The following is a 16,621-nucleotide window of genomic DNA, read 5'->3' on the forward strand; positions in this document are numbered from 1 at the left end:
TAAAAAAATCATTGATATTCCAGACAACATCCCAATAAATCTCTTGTGCAGGCTCTCTCATACTACTGCATCCTTCCTGTAATTTGACAACCAGAAATGTACATAATATTCCACCTTTAGTCTCATGTTTTGTACAGTTACAACATGACATCCAATACTTATACAAGGTCACCTGTATTTTTAATGCTCTTTCTGCCCGATCCTTGTCTATTCACCTAACTTATCTATATTCTTTTGTAGGAATCATTTAGCAGGATGGGCAGCATCTGTGGAGAGGGATAGTTGCCAATCTAGGTTGCAGTACTACAGTTTACAGATCAAACCTCTGCTCTCACCCACTTTCAGCAAATTTAATGACCATACCTTCATTGCTAGCATCCAATTGGTATAAATTCTAAAAAGTTTAAATGACCAGCATTGATCCTTATGGCAAACTGCCCACTAGACCTTGCCAACCAGAAAATAGAAAGATTAAACGAGAACTTACCATTTGAAGTTTGATCTTTATTTAATGAGAAGTTGAAGTGAGGGAATACGTGAAGAGCCCGCCAGCCCGCATGTGCGTCAATCTTCAGAGCAGAACTGTATGAAACCACAGACCAGCTGCAGACCTTAAACTACAGAAAGATTAACGACACTAGAGTTACCGGATGATCTTTTATGAGAATCAGGGTTGGGAGTGGAGGGCACGTATTCCCTCACTTCAACTTCTCATAAAATAAAGATCAAACTTCAAACGGTAAGTTCTCGTTTAATCTTTCTAATTTATTTCGAAGTCACGTGAGTGACTACGTGAAGATTTCAAAGCTCTGTGGTTTCATGCAGTAACCCAATATGTGTGTGAATCACTTAAACAGATAAACCATTAATGGTAGAAAACATGGGTTATTAATACCATGATGCTAACTTGCATACATGGCCATTGCTCTTAATCGGACCATAGTCCCAATTGACTTTGAGTTAGACAATAACTCATGCAACACTGTTCAGAATTCTATCTGCAAATATCCAGACATATTCAACCAAATTTTATAACTTCTTAACACGCAATATGTAAGCCTCTTGCTGTGTGATGAAAGGGAAATATCCATTCTATTGGCTGCTAATGAGCCATCAGCAATCTCTTGAGAGACTATTAAATAACAATAAAGAAACTATTTTTCATCTCATAGGTACTAGCAAGCTCAGTGTACCTGTATACCTAATAACACCCCCAATCTCCGCTCTGGTGGGTATGCTGTCAACTCCAAATGTACGCAATCATGCCCATTTAGCTTATGAGATCATTCCCATAACAAGCTACCCTAATGTCAGTTATGGCCCAGAGACCGAGCCAGAGATAGAGTAAAGACTGTGTTCTTTGTGCTGAAATCAGTTGCTAAAAGCATAATCAACTTAAAAGATACTGCTCCCATTAGGAATACAGTAGATGAATATCTGCATAATAATTTACTGATATACATTGCACACTACGATGGTGTAGGCTTTTAGAGCGGTGATATAAAAGACACCTTGAACAGTGGGTGAATAACCAATCATTTATTGTCCCATTTATGGGACTGTAGAGAATGACAAAGCAGCACAAGCAGTGTCAATTGTGCTATCACATAATCGCTTCTCTAAGCCCAAACTGTAAACAACACAAACCTCTGTTACTTCCATTTAAAAGTAACTCACATATCTTGTTCACAAACTTCCCATACAATCGTGCAGAGCTAGCTGCCCGAGAAAAAGGCTGCACCAGCCATCACTCGTGACCGAGTAAATAGGAGCTGCTTCAGCAGCCTTACCATGGCCTGAATGAATAGGCAAAGTTGGCACTATTAAATTTCATGTTGCCTCATCCTTAATATCGTAAGATGCATCTACTGATAAACCCCTAAGTTTTATCAGCTGCAAATTTTGCATGTCATCTAAAAAACTCCATGACACAATGCCCTTTGATCTGAGTAGGGCAGTATTAGCTTCCACCACTGACTTTGTTATGAAAACACTAGATATATCTGTGCCTCTTGTGTATAGATATGGCAAAGTATGCATCTTCAAGATCTATTCTCTGAATCAGATAAATTGCTGAAAGCTAATCATCCATCTCAAACTGGGTAACCAAACACATGATCAGATTAGCCAAATCCTAACCTGATTTGGCATGCTCCACGTTTCTGTAATCTTGAGAAATATCAGAAATATACCCCTCTTGTTCTTGGGCAGACGACTCATCCTCTGTGAGATGTCACTGATTCCACTTGGAACCACTGTTCCCCTATTGACCGTACGGACGGAAGATTTTGGCTTCTCTTGCCGCGGAAGATGCATTATCTAGTTATTCATACATTTCGCTGATAACATATAATCAGAACCTTATGACTAGAGCTGAAACACAGTATCCACTTGATGTGGGAATACAAGTTCCCTGTCAACTCTTGACTATTAGAGTCACCATGAATCCTCAGCGTTCTTCCTCAGAGTGGAAATTAGCATAATGCAAGCCTGAACCAGGAATTGCTTCGCAGTCCTCTGACTGAAACCACCTGTCTGAGTCGCCAGTGTGCGCAACACAATCTCTTCGACCAGCCACTCAATCAGGAATACTGGTATTGAGAGCCTACAGATTATTATATATACATTTTTGATTCACAACATGAACCTGCAGGTCAGATAAAAATACTATATGCCAGACCGGCTTCCTGCTGGTAGCTACCTATCCCAGAGAGGATGGCAATGATGTTTCCAATGAATTGGCAACTCCACTAACTGAGCAGAAATGTAAACATGTGTTGAGGGAGACTTCAACTATTTAACTTTACTGAGCAGTCTGATAACCTCAATCACAGATGTTGAGGCAGTGCTTCCGTGGGCAATATGATCCATATGGCCAGTCAGTTCCAAGATTGTCTACCCTGAACCAGGGTAACCAAGCTGTTCCTACTTGGAACTTACAGAAGTTACTATGCAAGGCACCCTGCCAATGTCTCTGCATCAACCTGATCTTCTCCAGAGACAGTGAAAAGATACTAGACAGCCCGTGCTGCCAGTAAACTCAAACCTGGGCCGACAGACTGCTCCATTTTGGAGTTTTACGGAGGTTAATAAAGAGACCTTACCTGCCAGCACCTCTGAATCCGGGTCGACCTGCTTGTTGGAGCTTCAGCGAAGCTCCATTTTCAGGCCCTGTCTGACCACATCTTCAGCCCCATGCTTGCCATTCCTTCAGCTGGTCTGATGTTAGGTACCTGATGCTGCTGGCCAACTCCTCTTGTAGTGGCTTGCCCGTCCCAGAGGGAACAGCAAATTTAGAGGCAAGAGCAGACAGCTCTTCCTTATGCGACTCTCGTACATCATGCCTTAAAGCATGGGATTCAGGCACATACTCATGTTCGGAGTCAGCTCCATACTGATCTCTGACACTCCCCTTGACAGAGTGGGTGAAATACTGCAACCCTGAACCAGGTGTTGCCACAGGCGTATGACTTAAACTGCCTGTGCATGCCTCCATACCACAGAGCATATTTTGTGCCACCATCTGATCCATCAGATGTTCCAATTTAGACAAACGGCCAATCACATCTGCCATAGATGTGGGGACAGAATCCTCTTGTCCTGAATCGTCCGACAGGACTTGTCTCACAGACTTGGCTTTGGCTTTGCCCCGACTCGGGGTTGCCAAGCTGCTCCCTCTAGGAGCCGAATCGGAACTAGCTGTGCAGACTGGCGCTGCCAGCGACTCCGAAGTGGCCGTCGGCTTTCCGCACTGCCGCGGTCCTCTGCTGTCGGTATAAATCATAATTATTTATTGTACTTACCAGACAGGTTGCACCTGCTAGTGACTCCGAGTCCTTGCTCCCTTCTGGAGCCTCAATGGAGTATTTCAGGGGAGGAAAGGTGTTGCTACCTCAGGCCTCTGGCCCCCATATGACCTGGATGAGCCGGCATCATAATCGGAGTCACCTCTTTCCGATATTCCCCTCGACAGAGTGGGAGAAATATTGCAACCCTACCAGGTGTTGTCACAGGCAAATGGCTGGAGCCGCCTGTTAATGCCTCCGGTACACGAGCATAGTTTGTTCATATGATTAAAAAGAAGCATATCCCCATTATATCAGAGATTTGACTGCTCTATCGATATCCACATAGTTGGAGTCTCTTATGAAAGTCTCTCCGACAGTCCCCTCTACTGAGCGGAAATTATCATGACGCAACCCTGAACCAGGTGTTGCTCCCACAGGTGTCTGATAGACACAGCTCAAAAAAGGCTTCCTAAGCTTTCTGGAGCCTCAATGGAGTTTCTTAGGGGAGGAAATAAAATGCAACCCTGAACTAGGCATTGCCTCCTCAGGCCTCTGGCTGACTCCCTTACGGAGCATTAATCTTGTACAGGCATTGCCTGTAAGATGCTCCGAACAGCCGACTGCTCCAGTGGAGCCCCATTCTGTGCTGTAATGGCAAGTCAAATTTCACTACACCATTTGGTGCATGTGATAATAAATGTGCTTTGTATCCTTTCTCTACGTGACCGAGCAGCAACCGCTATTAAAAAACCTGCCAGCCCTATTTATAGCCGCCCTATAAATAGAGCGTACACTATATGCTGCTCTACAGCGTATGCTATGCTGCGGAAACCCCCCACAGTAAATACTGACCCGGCAGCTGAGCTAACCTGGCGGTCACTGTCCAGGCCGTGGCTATTTTTAAACCCACCGGCTGCTGCTAATCTTTTGCAGCGATCGCTGACCTGGCCGCGCCGGTAGCCGCAATATCGTATCCCAGCTCCTTACAAATCCGGCCGCCTGCTCCCGTTCAGAGCTCCAACGGTGGCAGCCGCACAGGCTACGCCCGTCAGCTGCTCCGGGCCCGCTGTACCGCAGCGGCCCGTTCCTGAAAACAATATTAGCTTACCTGCCAGAGCAGTTTCGAACTGCTCTGACTCTCGTGCCATGCGTCGACGTATTGGCGCGCATGCAGGCTGGCGGGCTCTTCACGTAGTCACTCACGTGACTTAGAAATAAAATGATTAATTTGTGTCTACTCTGTTTCCTGTCAGCAATTCAATCCATGTCAACATGTTACCTCCCACGCCAGGAGCTGTTACTTTCTGCAATAACTTGACAAATGCTTTAAGGAAATCTCTCCGATTTCCAGCACACAACACTTCTTCAAGCATGAATTTCCTTAACAAAACAATGTTCACATTAAGCTGCCTTGAGAGGTAATGTGTTGTTATTGGTAACGTGGTGGGGTTTTCCCAATAGGCTAGACTTCTATGATTAAGATCATCCTCTCAATTAATCATCCATTAAGATCATCCTCTTAAGGTCCTCTCAATCTAGCCTCTCGGGCAGGTCCCAACAGTTTATCATTAACAACAGATTGCACAGACCAAGAAGTTTAATGTGCTGGTTACTGCTGCCATTAAACCATTTTCACTAATCCGATCTCAGACCATCCCTTCATTCTATATATTCCTCTACTATCTTCTACCAAAACTAACATGCCTCTCTCACTTCCCCAGTTCTGACAAAGGTTGCAGACCTGAAACCTGATGGGTTTTCCAGCATCTTCTGTTTTTATTTTTGCAGTGAAGTTGGCTCTAAAGGCTAGCATTGGGCTGGCTCTGTGTTACAAAGTTGAATTGAAGCGGGACATGGTGGGCTGGAGAGTCTGTGTCTGTGCTGTATGACCATATCACTCTGATTCCACGGCAAACACTGTGGAAGTAATCATGAAGATCGTGCTTTTTACTGATGACTTAAATGTCTCCATAGTTGGGGGGTCTGATCAAGCAGGCTGCCAGCATTTTAGAATCAGTGGTTTTAATTGCTGATGTTTAAATAGTTATTGTTAAGTCATCTGAGGCACTTGTGCCGCACCCTGGCTCACATTCACCATCCCTTCCTTCCCCCTACCTCACTCCATTCCTGGTGATAGACATTACCATCCAGTTGGGCAGTGGCATTTTTTTTTAACAGAGATACCTTCAAGCCACGTTCTTCTATATCTGTGGATTTCTCATCAGCGTTAGATCCTGACAGGAAATTTGCACGTCTGTGATTCTCGTCTCCTGAAAGCAATCATTCCTCCATTGGTGGCGGTGCCTTCAGTTAACAAGGCCCTAAGCTTCTAGAATTCTCCCCTGAATCCCATCTGCCTTCTGTTTCACCTTTTTCTTTTTAGAAGGTCTTTGGTGAAGCTTTCGATCATCTGCATGAATACCTGTTCACCTCATTCATTGTCAAATCTGGCAACTCTCCCATGAAGTATTGTACCCTACCTTGCCACATTGAAGGCATTCATTGTGCTGCTATTCTGAGTCTTTACTGTTTGAAGAAGGTTCTGAGGCTCCAGGAGGATATGGTTTTTAAAGAATCGTTGTAATCTGTAAAACGTCATTCACAGGAAAGAAAACTAGAGGTGCATTTATAAGGCAGCTATCACATCCCCTCAGGACACTACAGAAACATCGCAGTCAGTGGGGTGCTTTGAGGTGCCACACTTGTAACATAGGAAAGGGTGGCTGAAACAAATGTAATTCAATTGTGAATTCAATAAGCTGGCTATTACCCAATAAGAATTGGTTAGATATGTGAATGGAAAACATTTGAAGGATTGTGGTTTAGTGAGGGGTAATGTGGTGCAGATCTGAGGGTATTAATTAGGAGCTGACAGGTTAGTAGGGGCTTTGGAGCTAATTTCATAACTTTATTCTAAGACATAACAGACACTGTGAGTTGACTGGCCTCCTCCTGTGCTGTACCATTCTGTGCTGCATGATCACATTCTCTACAAGGAACATTGTTGTTAGAGGGTGGGTGTATCAGCTATCTCCAGCCTCGCCAGTGAGACTACAGGCCAGAACTTGTCAGACCCTGCTTGCTATTGCTGCAGTGTTCCCATGGACAATTGGATACACGTCTTTCTATTCGTCAGCATGTGTGTGGGCTTAGATGAGGAGATGGTCGTGGTTGGCCGTGATGCCTTCCACATTCAAATAGTCTGCCAACATTGACTGTCTGTGCTCACTGCCTAGGCTCACACACGAAGAATGGCCAAATGAGCGAGGTACTGGAAGGTGCCCAGTACCCTTGGATCTGTACTGAAACTGGAGTCAGCACCTTAAGGAGAAAAGGTGAGAAAATAAGAAACAGGAGGAGGATGGTCTGTCTGCCTGCAATGGTTTGGTAGTATGAGCAGGAGAATGGCACAAGTCCACTCGGAGACCTCAATTTATAGTTGGCTGATCCAGATTGCTTTAGGTCCCATTTCCCCATTCCTGCGCCTCGCCCCTCATCAGCAAAACTACTCATTAGTATGCTTCGCTTCTCATGTCATTGCATAGTGCCTGGTTCATTGTAATTTGAATCATCCCTGCTGAATCATTGCTGAATGCAACCTTGCCTGCAACATGCTCCATGCTTACACTTTGCTTTCTCTCACCATCTGACTGAACTAGCTATCTAATTCAGCAGGATTTATACTGCTCACTGAGTTGCCAATCGTTGATACTATGGGGCATCAGTGGGTTTCTTTTCAACAGTTTCTGAAAGAGCTCTCAGTCAAAGGCACAACCTCAACTTTTACCTTGCCCTTCATATTCCCGTCTTTACCTTGCAGATAATATCCCTTCTGTTAATATTGAATGAATCTATTTCTGATCATATTTTTCCAAGTGGGCTTCCCTTAGTAGGTTTTTTGAAGTAATGATTCATTTTATTTTTGATTATTCCATGAAGGCTGCTCCATAATAATCCTGCTGAGGCCTCAATGTTGCTTGATGTGAATGCATTATAACTTTGACACTTATATGCTTACATTTCCAGCACAGTACAGCACAGGGACAGGTCATTTGGCCCACAATGTCCATTAAACTAATCTCCTCTGCCTGCATGAGAACCATATCCCTCCATTCCCTGCATATCCATGTGCCTGTCTAAAAAACTCTTAAATACACCATCTTACCCGCTTTCATCACCACCACTGCCAGCGGGTTTTAGGCACCCACCACTCTATGCGTAAAAAACTTGCCCCTCACCTCCCCTTTAAACTTTCCCCCTTTTGACTTTAAAGTTATATCCTCAAGTCTTTAACGTTTCTATCCTAGGAGAAAGGTTTTGACTGTATCTATGCCTCACATCATTTTATATACTTCCATCAGGTCTCCCCTCAGCCTCTAACGCTCCACAGAAAACAATCCAAGTTTGTCCGACCTCTCCTTATAGTTAGTACCATCTAATCCCGGCACCATCTAATTCAGTCTGAAGAAGGGTCTCCACCTGAAACATCACCCATTCCTTCTCTCCAGAGATGCTGCCTGTCCCGCTGAATTGCTCCAGCATTTTGTGTCTACCTTCGATTTAAACCAGCATCTGCAGTTCTTTCCTACACCATTCTAGTAAACCTCTCCAAAGCTTTCATACCCTTTTTGTAAAGAAGCAACCGTAACTGCATACAATACTCCGAACATGGCCTTACTGAAGTTTTATATGGCTGCAATGTGTTGTATACTCAATGCCCTGAACGATGAGGGCAAGCACACTATAGTCTTATTTACTTGTGTTGCCATGGACTTGGACCACAATATCCCTCTGTATATTAATGTAATTAAATGTCTTGCCATTAACTGTCTACTGCCCTTTTAGATTCAACTTCTAGAAGTTGAAAACCTCACATTTGCTCAGATTGAACCCCTCGTGCCATTTCTCCGCCCTCTAATCTGCAACTGATTTAAATCCCGCTGACAAAAGCACGTCAGATAGGAAAGACGAGGAGGAGTGAAATAAAAATCCAGAGGGAGGGATATGACTTAAGGGGCGGTAGGGTTGGTGGGTGGGTTAGAGGGTAAGAGAGGGGATACAGGGAAATGTGGATGGGGGTGCCAGATGAGCGTGTGAAGTAGTAGGGTGACTGGGGTAGGAGAAATATGTGCACTGGGGTGATGAGGGCAAGGGAAAGAGAATGGGATGAGGGGGGTATTACTTTAAATTGAAGAATTCAACCATTGGGTTGTCAGGTACCCAACAGGATATTTGGTGCTGTTCTTCCAGTTTGCATGTGCCCTCACTCTGGCAATGGGAGAGACCAAGGATAGAAAACTATTTTCCTTTCCTCTGCTTTGTACACTCATCTCCCATTCCTGAGTCCCACATTTACCTTTTATTTCCCCTCTTTCTCTTATCCCCTTCTACCCATATCCCTTCCCCGGCATTACATTTCACTTCTCCTTTTCTTTCCTTCCTAATACCCTTTGTTCCCTTTAACCACTTGCCTTTATCGCTTATTCCACTCATCTGTCAATCCCCCCCCCCCCCCACTCTCCTCATCTAGATCCATTTATCACGTGTTTAAGAAGGAACTGCAGATGCTGGAAAATCGAAGGTACACAAAAATGCTAGAGAAACTCAGCGGGTGCTTTATCCCAGCCCCAACTCTAATTTCCAGCTTTATTACCTCCTGACGCTAATCAGTCTCATGAAGAGTCCCGGCGTATAATTTCACCTGTCCATTTCCCTTCACAGATGCCATCTGACCCACTGAGTTCATTCAACACTCTATTTTTTTATTCAAGGTTCCAACATCTGTGATTCCTTGTTTCTATGCTTACATGCAAGAAGGCATCAGCGTCTCTGAAAGTAGTTGGAGACTATGAATTGGAGAAGGTTGAACCAGAAAGATGTCAAACTAGTATCAGGGAGAGGCTCCAAAGTCATCTGGACCAGGGCACTGGATAGGATGCAAGGGAGCATGGGTTCATGCCACACCATGACTTAAATTTGGAACCAAGACATAAACGTAGTTTGCATTTGAGCCAGTTTTCTTGTAAATCTGCTCAGTAGTTCTTTGCTCTTAATTCTCCTTTTCATCACCAGTCCCTTCCTTCTATAATGACTCTATATAGTCATGTATAAATGCACTGTCCTAATGTTACTCTGTGCCCTTCTAGCAAACTAGACTTCTGGCCACCCTAACTCCTGGGATTTCATGGAACAAATTAGATTTAGGCTACCCTGGTCCATTCTTTTTTAAATGCAAAAAGCTACTGATATTGGTAATTTTGAAAATGTTGGATATGAAGAAAGACTGGATAGACTCGGTTTGTACTCGCTAGAATTTAGAAGATTGAGGGAGGATCTTATAGAAACGTACAAAATTCTTAAGGGGTTGGACAGGCTAGATGCAGGAAGATTGTTCCCGATGTTGGGGAAGTCCAGAACAAGGGGTCACAGTTTAAGGATAAAGGGGAAATCTTTTAGGACCGAGATGAGGAAAACTTTTTTCACACAGAGAGTGGTGAATTTGTGGAATTCTCTCCCGCAGAAGGTAGTTGAGGCCAGTTCATTGGCTATATTTAAGAGGGAGTTAGATGTGGCCCTTGTGGCTAAAGGGATCAGGGGGTATGGAGAGAAGGCAGGTACAGGATACTGAGTTGGATGATCAGCCATGATCATATTGAATGGCGGTGCAGGCTCGAAGGGCCGAATGGCCTACTCCTGCACCTATTTTCTATGTTTCTATATACTCTGCAGGTCAGACAGCACCTGTAGTGAGAAAAATTAACGTTAATTATCATTGTAAATGATAGTGGTATAATATAATTTTGTATCCAATTCAGAAGAGGCACAGATCACTGATACTTTAATGTATTAAATTTAATGGAAACCAATTATGAATCTGAGCAAGTAAGGTAGATCAGTAAATATGGTTGAAAAATTCATCGATTGATGAACAATGGAAGCAGTTAATGCCATCAGTGCCCCATCGTAATCCTATATTCCTCTCTTAGGTCATCCCTCATGCATACCAATGAGAACGAACCCAGTGTATCCAATCTGTCCTTGTAACAATAGACCTCCAATCCAGGCAACACCCTAAGGCATTCTTCCTAACAGACCATAGAATAGTCTACTACAGAAACATGGCAATTAGCCCATGATGTCTTTGCCAAACATGATGCCAATTTAAACTGCACATGCACTGTTTAAATATGGATCTGAACATGGTCAATATCTACTCATGTGTCCGTCTAAATGCCTATTAAACATTGCCATCATATCTACTTCTACCACAACCTGTTCCAGGCACCTATCACTCTCAGAAAAAAGAAAACTTGCCATATCGCTGCCCTTTAAACTTTTCCCCTCTTATCTAAAAATTATGTCCTCCACCCTGGGAAAATTAGTATGACCATGCTCTCCTAATTTATTACTTCCATCACGTCACCTAGTTTTTATCCACCCTCTCCTTATAGCGAAAGGGGCTGTCCCACTGCGGCGACCTAATCTGCAAGTTTAGACGAGTTTGTCCTCGACCCAAACTCGCAGCATGGTCGACACGAGGTCCTGGGAAGTCCTATGAGGTCACTGGAACTCTCCTTCATGCTCGAGGGAAGTTTCCAAATATTCGCGGCCTCAGCTAGGTCGCGGAAACATTTTCAGCATGTTGAAAAATTTTACGGAGTAAAATTTGGTCGGCATGGTTCTTTTTAACTCGTTGTGCAGTGGAGTGGGGTCGCTATTTAGTCACAGGCAGTCGAGGACAGCCATAGGCAATTTCCTTCGCTGACCAGGCATTTTGATTGGCTCATTGACCACGGAAAACCGACCGGTAGGTAAAATGCCCGCTAAACTTTATTACACTTCATAAAAGTGTCTCCACTCCTTCTACCCCCCTTCTCTCCCCTTCTCTCCCCTTCTCTCCCCTTCTCTCCCCTTCTCTCCCCTTCTCTCCCCCCCCCCCCCCCCCCCCCCCCCGCCCACCTCTCCGCGCTCTCTAAAGGACTTACCTTACACTGCGCAGCCGTCTTTAACCTTCCTCTTCATCGTGGGTGTGAATTTCAGACAGCGCTCCCCCACTTTTCCTGGGGCCCCCCCTTTACGATGTGTGTGTGTGTGTGTGTGTGCGGTTGGTCGATCCAGCTCGCGGTTTCAACGCGGACGGTCGATCCAGCTCGAGGTTTTCCAGGCGAGTGCCCTCGAGCTTGAAGGTCGAAGACACTCTTCTTCACTCACGGATGAGGTCGCCGCAGTGGGACAGCCCCTTAATGCTCTCTAATCGAGGCAATATCCAGGTGAACCTCCAGTGAACCTTCTCCAAAGCTTCCACATCCTTCCTGTAGGATAGCAACCAGAACTGCAGACAATATTAAAAACGTGACCGAACTATAGCCTATCACAGCTGGAACATGACTTCCCAACTTTTATACTCTACACGGCAACTGACAAATGAACTTTCTTTACCTTCCCATCTCCTTGTTTTGCCACATTCGGGGAGCTACGGACTTGCACGCCAACTTCCTCTGTACATCATTGCCTCTCGGGATTCTCTAATTTTCTGTATACTTACCCCTTACATAGGTCCTCCTGAAGTGCAACACCTCATTCTTGCCCAGATTAAACTCCACCTGCAATTTATCAGCGCACATTTCCAAATGATCTGAAACTTGCTAAATTCTTTGACAACCTTCCTCGCTCTCCCCAACTCTGCCAGTCATCCACGGTTTAATCAGCGTTTTGTTCAGCTGCGCTCTGACATTCGAAGTGTCCAAGTTAGTGCCTAGGGCTCTGTGTGCAAACATGCCAAATGCTGCCTTCACTGCTATATCCATAGGCATCGCAATTTTCAGAGAACTATGAACCCCAAGATTCTCGACACATCAGCTCACCTCAGCTCCCTGTCATTTACTGTATATGTCCTGCCATCATTTAATATCCCACAGTGCATTACCTGACACCAGAAACACCACTGATAGGATAATGCCAACAGAGTGTTTGAAATTAGAAGTGTAGAATCATTGTATTAGAGAAAGACTATTTCTCCTGATGAAAATTTGACATAGACAAAGCTGTGGTACGTTATACCTCCAGCTCTCTGATGCCTCAGCCTGTGGCCCTATTCTGACGATTGACCACAGAGAACAGGAGCCATTCGGCATGAGCCCAACTAACCCGCTCCATGTCTCAGGTTTGAAGGATGGATCTCCATCTGGACTCCTGAATGCCTTAACCCCACCCCCACTCCTCCTCGTTTGTGCCTCACAGAGTCAGACAGCACAGAAAGAGGCCCTTTAACCCACCATGTGTGTACCGGCCACTAGCTCCGTCATCTTCTTGGCTTTGGTCATTTCAGAGCTCATCCAGATAGTTTTAAAATGTTGTCGGAGTACCTGCCTCCACTATGCATTAAGGCAATGTGTTCCACTTTGCAACTACATTCTGGTGAAAAAGAAGTTTGACTTTGAGACATTTGTGTTATGAAGAAAAGTTTCCCACCATCAGCCAATCTACACCGCTCATTAATTTGTATATCTCTATAAGGCTCCTCCTACCTGTCTCCTCCACATCCCCGCCGATATCTTAATAAATGTCCTCACCAGCTCTAGTGCAATCATATCTTTCCTCTAGTGTGCCACCTAGAACTGAACAAAATATGCCATTTGTGGTCTAATCTAACTTTTGTTACATAATGACCTCCATGCTCTTCTATTCAATGCAGTGAATAACTGGGAATTGAGTCCTTCAGCGTGATAACCTTATTTGTGTTGTGTCTCTCTGATATCTGCCATTACATCTGTTCCTCTAACTCCTGCTGACTGCTGGAAAATCTGAAAACTCCTCAGTCAACACCATTTTTGCTTTCAGCCTCTACCTAGTCTAAGGTCTCATTTGGGCAACCTCTCTAAATACTGAAGTAACGCAATCTTTAACAAACAACGCAATAGTTTTCCCTTTTTACTCCCCCTTTTGTCTTATCTGAACATTCCCGAGCCTCGGATATTGAGATGCAAGTCCTGTTTATTCTTTAACCAAGTGTTAGTGATGCCAACAGTATCATAGACCCCATGTTAATTAAAACTTTGAGCTCATCCATTTTACTTGCTATACTCCTTGCAATAAAATAGATCTAACTTGGATTTGAATTCCCTTGATGTGCACTTACTTGGAATAGCAAACTATTTCTCCTTCTACCTTTCCATCTGTGGATCTACTCTGAGCCCCCTCCCCCTGCCAACTCAGATTAAACCATTCCCAAAAGTGCAACCAAACCAATTGGCCCCATTCTTGTTAAGGATGTTGGCCCCATTCTGGTTAAGTTGCAACCTGTTCCACTTGTACAGGTCCCATCTTTCCCAGAAAAGGCTGTAAAGATAGTCCATAGTTCCATGAATGTGGCATTGCAGGTAGAAATAATGTGGCATTGCAGGTGGATAAGGTGGTGAAGAAGGCTTTTGGAATGCCGGCCTTAATCAGTCAGAGAATTGAGTATAGAAGTTGGGACGTTATGTTACAGTTGTACAAGATGTTGGTTCGGAGTATTGGTTATTTGGAGTATTGTGTTCAGTGTCGGTCACTGTGGAAAGGTGTCATTAAGCGGGAAAGAGTGCAGGGAAGATTTACGAGGATGATAGCTTGAGGACTTGAGCTGTAGGGGGATAGTAGCACTTATCCCTTGGAGCAATGGAGGCTGAGGAGTGACCTTACAGTGGTGCACAAATTGTGAGGAAGACAGACAGGGTGAATGCAATGTTTTTTTTTCCAAGTGTAGGAACATTAAAAACTAGAGGGTATAGATTTAAGGTGAGAGGGGAAAGATTTAGTAGGAACCTGAGAGAAAAACTTTTCACACAGAGGGTTGTGGTATATGGAGCTATCTGTCAGATGAAGTAGTTGAGGCAGGTACGGTAACAACATTAAAAATATATTTGGACAGGTTCACAGATAGGAAAGGCTGAGATGGATATAGGCCAAACATGGCAAATTGGATTTGCCTAGTTGGGGCATCTTGGTCAGCATGAACAGGTTGGACTGAAGGTCCTGTTTCTGTACTGTATGACACTATAAAATCATTGCCCTTCCACCATCTACAAGGCACAAGTTAGGAGTGTGATGGAATATTCTCCACTTGCCTGGAATTCAAGAAGCAATATGTAAGAAGCACCAGTCTGTTTCTCATCTTATCAAGAGTGCATCCATAAGACCCTATTAGCTGCAATCCCTCATCCTGATTTGGAAATATATCACCACTGGATTTATATTCTGGCATTCATTGGCCAATTGCACTATGGAATAACTTCAATAGTTCAGAGAGTAGTGAACCACCACCATATTGAAAGAAAAAGGGATGCATAATGAATTAATAATTGAAAATAGGTCCATTCAAACCCAGTTGCAAAGCCGACACAATATCTGTCCACAGTACAAGCAATGCAGCAGGTTCAGAACAGAACACACAGTTAGTACTAGTGTGATTGGAAGAACTTTGCAATTGCATGTCTGTCAAGTATAATGTACTAAAAGTGTTATGTGCTGCTTATGATTATCTGTTTATACAGAGGACCTAAGCAAGTGAGCACATTAATTTGGTAAATGCAACTTGTTGCGAGAAAAAAATGATATTTAATTGATTGGTGTATATTGCAATTTCTACTGTTACATGTGACAATAGAATGGACATTTATCATTTTTAATCAAAGTCATACTAAAGCAGGAAAATTCAGCCACACAGTTCTCCAAAGTGTAGTAGCTTCAGAATCCTTTGCTGTTGGGAGGAATTCAACCATTGATAACACTTGTTATTATGCTCAGAATCGTGTTGTATGTGTGGTCATGTTGGATGTTGGCTGAGAATAACATTTCCCATAGAATGGCATGGCCCATGGGCAACAAAGACCAAGCAATGCTGAAGCCCGTTTCTCTGTTGCCTAATTTCACATGAGTTATCTTAAGTCAAGCACGAGATCCTTCTACGGAGACATCAGCTGCCACTGAACCCATGATAGTCTGTGACAAGTACTCACTGCCAAAGAATACATGCAACTATGTACACAGATTCAGAATGAACAGTACTAAGCTCGTAGTAAGAATCACAGACCATTCATGCCACCTTCAAAAGTCTCCAAAATCATGATGCAAATGGGGCTGAGCCCCAACAAGTCTTCTGGACTGTGTGATATTAAATGAAAATTCTGCGGATGCCTGAATTGTGAATGAAAAAATGAAAAATGCTGGAAATACTTAGCAGGTGAGGCAGCATTTGAAGAGAGAAACAGAGACAATGTTTCAGGCCAATAAGACATCAGAACCGAGTGGTAACCTGCTGATTATGAATACATTTAAGTTTTGAAATCAAATGTTATTTACAAGAGATTTCTGGATTTTTATTATACTTTAGGTGAGTAAAGTGTTCTGGCCAATTGCCTGAGCAACCAGCCTCTAATGTTATGTCTGCCTGATGTGCAACTCTCTCACCAGGGCAAACAGTTGTTTTAAACACACCAGTTCGAGCTCTCCTTAATCTTTTCTTTTTATATTTGTAATTGTGGAGTCAATCAAATAGTGAATTCCAATGATGTGACAGAACACAAGCAGTTATTTTATCTTTCCATTAAGTATTGACAAGGTCCCGCATGGAGGCTTGTTTGGAAGGTTCGATCATACGGGATTCATGGTAATCATGATGAGTGAAAGGATTCAGAGAGTGGAAATGAAGGATTGTTTTTCAGATTGGAGGCTGTGACCAGTGGTGTGCCACAGGGATTTCTGTGTCTGCAGTTGTTTGTCATCCATATCAACGATTTGAATGACAATATTATTGACATGGTTGATAAGTTTCGGGATGATGCCAAAATTAGTGG

At 43.6% G+C, this 16,621-nt stretch overlaps 1 protein-coding gene across 12 annotated transcripts in view; it reads left to right on the plus strand.

The window, feature by feature from the left end:
* LOC116973092 (regulating synaptic membrane exocytosis protein 1-like) overlaps positions 1-16,621 on the plus strand; it is a 408,478-nt gene that overhangs the window by 376,200 nt on the left and 15,657 nt on the right. For 7 of the 12 annotated variants that reach the window (XM_033020775.1, XM_033020779.1, XM_033020777.1 and 4 more), the window contains one exon: positions 7,025-7,123. The exons of the other annotated variants lie outside the window; for them this stretch is intronic. In XM_033020775.1, coding sequence (XP_032876666.1) covers positions 7,025-7,123 — 99 coding nt within the window. The remainder of the gene's footprint in view (positions 1-7,024; positions 7,124-16,621) is intronic. 12 annotated transcript variants of the gene reach the window in all.

Source organism: Amblyraja radiata, chromosome 5 (genome assembly GCF_010909765.2).
Source record: "Amblyraja radiata isolate CabotCenter1 chromosome 5, sAmbRad1.1.pri, whole genome shotgun sequence".
NCBI classification, from domain to species: Eukaryota; Metazoa; Chordata; class Chondrichthyes; order Rajiformes; family Rajidae; genus Amblyraja; species Amblyraja radiata.